At 35.4% G+C, this 5655-nt stretch overlaps 1 protein-coding gene across 1 annotated transcript in view; it reads left to right on the forward strand.

Moving 5' to 3' along the window:
* Positions 1 to 1163, forward strand: part of LOC106013087 (BAI1-associated protein 3) — a gene marked incomplete at its 5' end in the record, with an annotated part of 7110 nt that extends 5947 nt beyond the window's left edge. Inside the window, 1 exon segment of the mRNA XM_013087863.2 lies at positions 13 to 1163. Coding sequence (XP_012943317.1) covers positions 13 to 110 — 98 coding nt within the window.
* Between the last annotated feature and the right edge of the window lie 4492 nt (positions 1164 to 5655).

Consider the following 5655-nt stretch of genomic DNA (forward strand, 5'->3'; position numbering starts at 1 on the left):
TGCTCCCCCCAGACCACGGTGCCTTGAACGTGTTAAGAAGACGTACGTGGGATGGCGTGGCCCAGGAGTTTGTCAAGAAGAGAAGCAAGATCGAGCAACAGGCGCCCTGATCGCTCGCTCATCCGGATAACCGATTACACTGCACCACCTCTCAGTCCGCTGACAGCTGCACGTCATCTTTTGGGTGGCATGAGTTCAACAGCATGTCTGGATATCCAAATTAAATACCCTGACAACTGTTCTATCCGGTTATTTGGTTAAAAGCCTTCTGCTCTTATCGTAAGCCCCAGTCAGATAATACACCTTTTTTTTTTTACCTGATGAATGAATGGCATGGGCGTTCAAAGAGAATTTATGAATTGGTTTAATGGTTGGTGATTAGCTGCAATATGTTATGTTTATGCTTTATATTGAAAGAGGGAGATATTAATGTAATACCATAATATTTATCGTGTTGAATTTCAAGAAAGCAGAGCCTGAGACTTTTATTTTAGAAGCTGATAAAGTATCATAATAAATTTATAGGCCTTTTTCACTGAAATGGTCATATTTCACAAAAGTTTTACATTTTTACTTAGGTTTCTATTGTTCTCCTCTACAGAAATTTTAGATTAATTATCTTTTGAATTTTGACATTCATGAAGCGTGTTATGGCATTCTCTTTTGCTTTCCTTTTATAGTGACTTGACTATTTTGCGTGTGTACATTTTCCAAGAATAGAAAATAGAAACCATTTCTGACAAAACTATTTTAGCATCTCCACTATGTGGACTAGCTTTGTTTTGTTTTTCTTTGTTTCTTGTTTTTTTTAACTCCACAGAGAATTATTTTGAACTTTCTTCTAGAAACATAAAATGACCAGGATAGAAATGATATGTATCAATATTTTAAGACCTTTTCCGCTCGGAGCAATGAATTCATGTCCATATAGTATTTGAGAGTCAAGCTGTTCGGTTAGATGGGGTCAATGGTGAAGAGATGTTGCTTTTGCGTGAAAGTGTCTGAAAGAGAATGTCACATCCTGCATAAATTGACCGTTTCTATTACATGACAATGTAGCAGTTTGCATTACTAATTGCTTGTGATAATAAACAATATATGTGAGGCAGCGTGGTGGAATCAGGCTCTCGTCAAAATGATCAAAGTGAAGAAATTTGCATTTTTACGTAGGTTTTTGAATTTTTATCAAATTTTTGTTTTTGGCTCAACACCTTTCATGCCCAATAAAGAACTCAGTTCTGTGTGGATTTTTCTGAATAGCGTTGATTAAACACACAAAAAATGTAAATTTTAAGTTACCAAGGACTTTTAAGCTAAAGAAATAACTAATCTTTGGCGGCCATTTTCTCATTAATTTTGCCTCTCAAAATAGATGACCTCCATCTCCTTCATTCACAAATATCTCAACTTGTATTCAAGATAAATGGGTATTTTTTTCATACAAATAAAGACAACTGAAGAAGCTTTAAGATGATACCAATAACTCGACATGCCCAAAAACTGATGAGAGCCTGATTCCACCACGCTGCCTCACATATGTATGTTTGATTGCTGTCCATTTTCAAGCATATTTTAGAAGTCATATTGTTCTGGAAATTTGTCCTTTCTGGTTTTTAAAATAGAATTAAACAAAGTGTAAAAGTTAAGCAAATAAAACTATGAAGTGTTTTGATTAAGACAGAATTGAGATACTCATTACGAGCTTTGCTGGGTTTTTTTGTGCTCTTTTTGCTTAAAGAAAAAAAAGTTTCAAAGAAGGAAATTTGCCAGCTATTACCTGTATCAGGAGATTTTTTGTGATGCTAGACTCCCTAGTCAGGTGTCTCTATCTTGACATTTAATCATGAGTAGTGCATAATAATGGGCTCTGATGTCTTCATCATTGCCTTTCTCACCCTGGGTAAAGGTATAGATCTAGGCCTAGAACAAACACTTTCCACCATTCTCCATCTGATGTCTCAATATTGCTTTATCATTGGGGGGTTTTCTACTATTTCAGCAGGTACTGTTTAGGATATTGCATTTTAGTTGCAGATAAGGTTATAATTTTATAGAGTTCAGAATGCTTGAGCGTCTTGCGTGTACACATAATTGACATGTCAACCTTAACACATGCCCTATGGCCTGTGGCCTATCTACCATCACTGGTATAAGCCTAAACCCAAAATTTGTCTTAATTTTTGTGTTTTTTCTTCACTTTCAGACTAAAATCAGATTTTGTCTGAAAACGTATCACATTGTCTCAGTCATAGGCCTACTACACAATTTGCATGAAACACAGCTACGTATATATGTCTCTTTGTAAACTGTAATGATTGACAATAACGAAAAATCTGTCATGATATGATTGTCCTGTTGGCAAATCTGTGTCAAACAAAAATACCAACGTAAACCTGTACATACATGCTTCCTACCTGTGCCCTACTGTCCATCAGCCAACATGGACCTTGACATTTTTGTGTACATAAATTTGTATTGTTATGCTTCATATTTTTCTCACCAATTTTTCATCTCTATCACAGTGGATGAAGTTTCATTAACTACTACACACATTTTTTCACCACCTGTCTGATTTCTACCTAGAGGTATCGGTGCAGCAGTATATTTTCAGTCGACATTTTTTAAGCAAATTGTGCATCAACATTTCTTTTTCTGTCAAACTGAAATTGTCCAAGATAGTTTCAGAATTTTGTGAGCAGGTGAACTCAATATTTAATTTTGGCATAAATAAAAATCCACTTCTGAGTGATTTTATAACAGAACAAAACGCCTGCTGTCTCAAAACACAAACTAAATAACTGCTCATTTTGTTTCAAACTGTCAATCTATTAAACATGAAATAGCTGGAAAATTAACCTTCTCAGCTCTTGAACCCTCATGAAACTACATATATATTTATATATTATATGTGTGTAAATGTAGTTTTAATTTACCAGCTTTCAAAAGTTCTCTACAGCCTGCCTTTGATTACCACAACCCTTGTTCTATGTTCAAAATACATCAAATTCATACTACTTACTTATAAATAAGTTTTTGAAAACATTTTTGTCCATTTAACTACTGTGTCAGTGCATGTACTTGCTGTAACTGCCACTGAATTATTGTAAGGTCAACAGCTCTCTTGCATGCTTCGAATAATTCAACTGGTTTTTTGTTCTATCTTGGCCCTACTTCTGACAAATTAAATGTCCGTTTACTTATATGAAGACTCCAGGGGAGAAAATAGATAAATCACATTTTCTTTTAATTAAACAAGTTTTTTCCCTTGTTGCACCCTCTAAGAATCAAACTTTCTTCTCTACAATAAATGATCCTACGGATAACCCAGCTGTATCATGTGCTAAGTAGGGTGAAAGAAATGCTATACACATAATGAAATACACACTTTCAAACTTTGAATAGTTTCCATTTTCTCCACTTTCCTCAAATGTGACTTTATTGTCTGGTTTTCCCACAGCAGTCTTTTCCTACATGTAGGACCTACAAATGTACTAGCCAATCTGACATGGGGTGATAAATATAAGCATATTATCTTCATCTGCACTGTAAGTTATACATTCACACATAACCGCAAAGACAGCTGACAGTTTTGTGCCAAAGGGAACTACTTAATCTTCCTACAGCACCTTTTGAGTACTGGTCAAGAATATGTTACTGACACTGAGCCCCCTGGCAAATGTTACTCTATTTTTACAATTCAGTGATTCAAAGACAGACAAAGAAACCAATTTACTTCCTTTTAATTATTGCAGCGGCTTTGTGGTTTTTTTACAAAGCATAACGTCCTTCAATCAAAATAATAAATTTTTGATTTGATTTAGTTTAACTTTCTCTGAGAGCAGACTACTTAAGCTGTCTTGTCTACATTTTTCTGAAACTCCAAGTGGTTGTGTCGGGACCAGAAAATATTTGGCAGCTTTATTGTCCCTGATATTGTGATGAGTTTTGTATCGGTTTAGAAAACAGCATCTTTGGAAACTTCAGAGCTCAACTCAAAGTCAGATATGTGTATTTTCAGGAACTTAATTACGTACGTGTGGAGCAGCTGGTTGAAAATCACCTTGTTTTTACGATAACGACAGTAATTGATCGTTGAGTGTGTATCATTATCATCTTTTAGCCTTTTACATCATTTTTTGGGAGGGGGGTATGTCTGTACGTTCACCCCGCCTATATTGTTCCTAACCTTAAGTGCAATAAGTAACACACTTTGAAGATCATTCAGCATTGATAAAGGTGGTTTGACCATTTTTCCAAGCAAGCATTTTTCATTTTTTTAAAAATTAACACGCCTTGTAAATACATCCCTTCAGTTCACTTGTTATTGTGGATAACACTGGCTCTGTTTGTTTCATTCGTTATACGTATATGTGCAATGTCCTTGCTTTGATAAAAACATTTCTCCTGCCCTACCAATTGTCATGCTGCCCTGCAAAATTGTCACTCCATTGACATAACTGCCTCTGCACGTAGATCCTTGTGTGTGATAATATTACAACCATTTTGATTCATCACTCATTAAACTAATTATCACTAGCCTTGCGGGATAAGCCCAAGTTGTGTCACAAATATATGATGTACATGAAAAATGTACCTGGCTGTATTTCCATCTCAAACAATATTCCCACTTATGATCATAAGCTGATCTTGCTGTAATCGCATGATGTGATTTTTTAATATAACATGTATACTTGTGTGACAGTAGACAAGGACCTGTCTATTCCAGGATATTTTAATTGTGAGTTTTTGCAGGTGATTGATGGGCACAGAAGTCTAGTCAGCCTCTTGGGGGTTTTTTTATCAGTCATCCAACAAAATCCATTCCTAGCGAAATGTCTCCGTTATCGTGCCAACTTACGCAAGGCCACAATTTACCTATACTCTGAGTGTATAATAATATGTAGGCTTTGCTTTTCCATTTGATCTTTTTGAAAATGTAAACAACCTCAACATATAGTTTGTTTATATCAGAGTGAAGTTATAATCCAAAATGTCTTCTTTTCTGTCAAGTATGAGAATTTGCACATTCAGAACAAGCACGATAAATGATTTTCCCCTCCTAGGCCATTGACTTTTCAGTCCACGCACATTTAAGACCGAATTTCTTCTTCACATATATGGGGCTGATCTGTTTCTTCGTGTTAATGTTGTTTTATTTTTTTTAAATGATGTGCATAATCATTTCAGTTTCTGTGACAATTTATTTATGATTTGAGGGAATTTTTTTCTCGCTTTTTTTTAAAGAGAGCTCGATATATTTTCTTTTATTTTGCTTGATATCTTCTGTTCTTTTAAAACAATTTGTTGCTGCTCTTGCAGCAGATCTCAAGGTGACTGATTGCCTTAAGGATGACAGAATAGCGCATGCGAGTTGCTTTTTTCACACATTATTTGACATTCCCTTCTGCTCTGTGTCAGCACAGCCTAATTCCAATACCAGTGTGAGAGCTGTGTGATAACACGTTATTTTTCATCTCATCAGACTGTCTTTGGGCAGAAGTGAAACTTGAAAGGATACATATTCAAATATGATTTGAGAAATAGTGTCCCAGAATAAGTTAGAACTGGTGATTTGGGAAACAGGAGATGTAGGCCTAAAGTAAAGCTGTGGACATCGTCTAATCAAATTTCATAAAAACTTTTTGCTCTGTAGAT

The sequence above is a fragment of the Aplysia californica genome, unplaced genomic scaffold, assembly GCF_000002075.1.
Source record: "Aplysia californica isolate F4 #8 unplaced genomic scaffold, AplCal3.0 scaffold00649, whole genome shotgun sequence".
Taxonomy (NCBI): Eukaryota; Metazoa; Mollusca; class Gastropoda; order Aplysiida; family Aplysiidae; genus Aplysia; species Aplysia californica.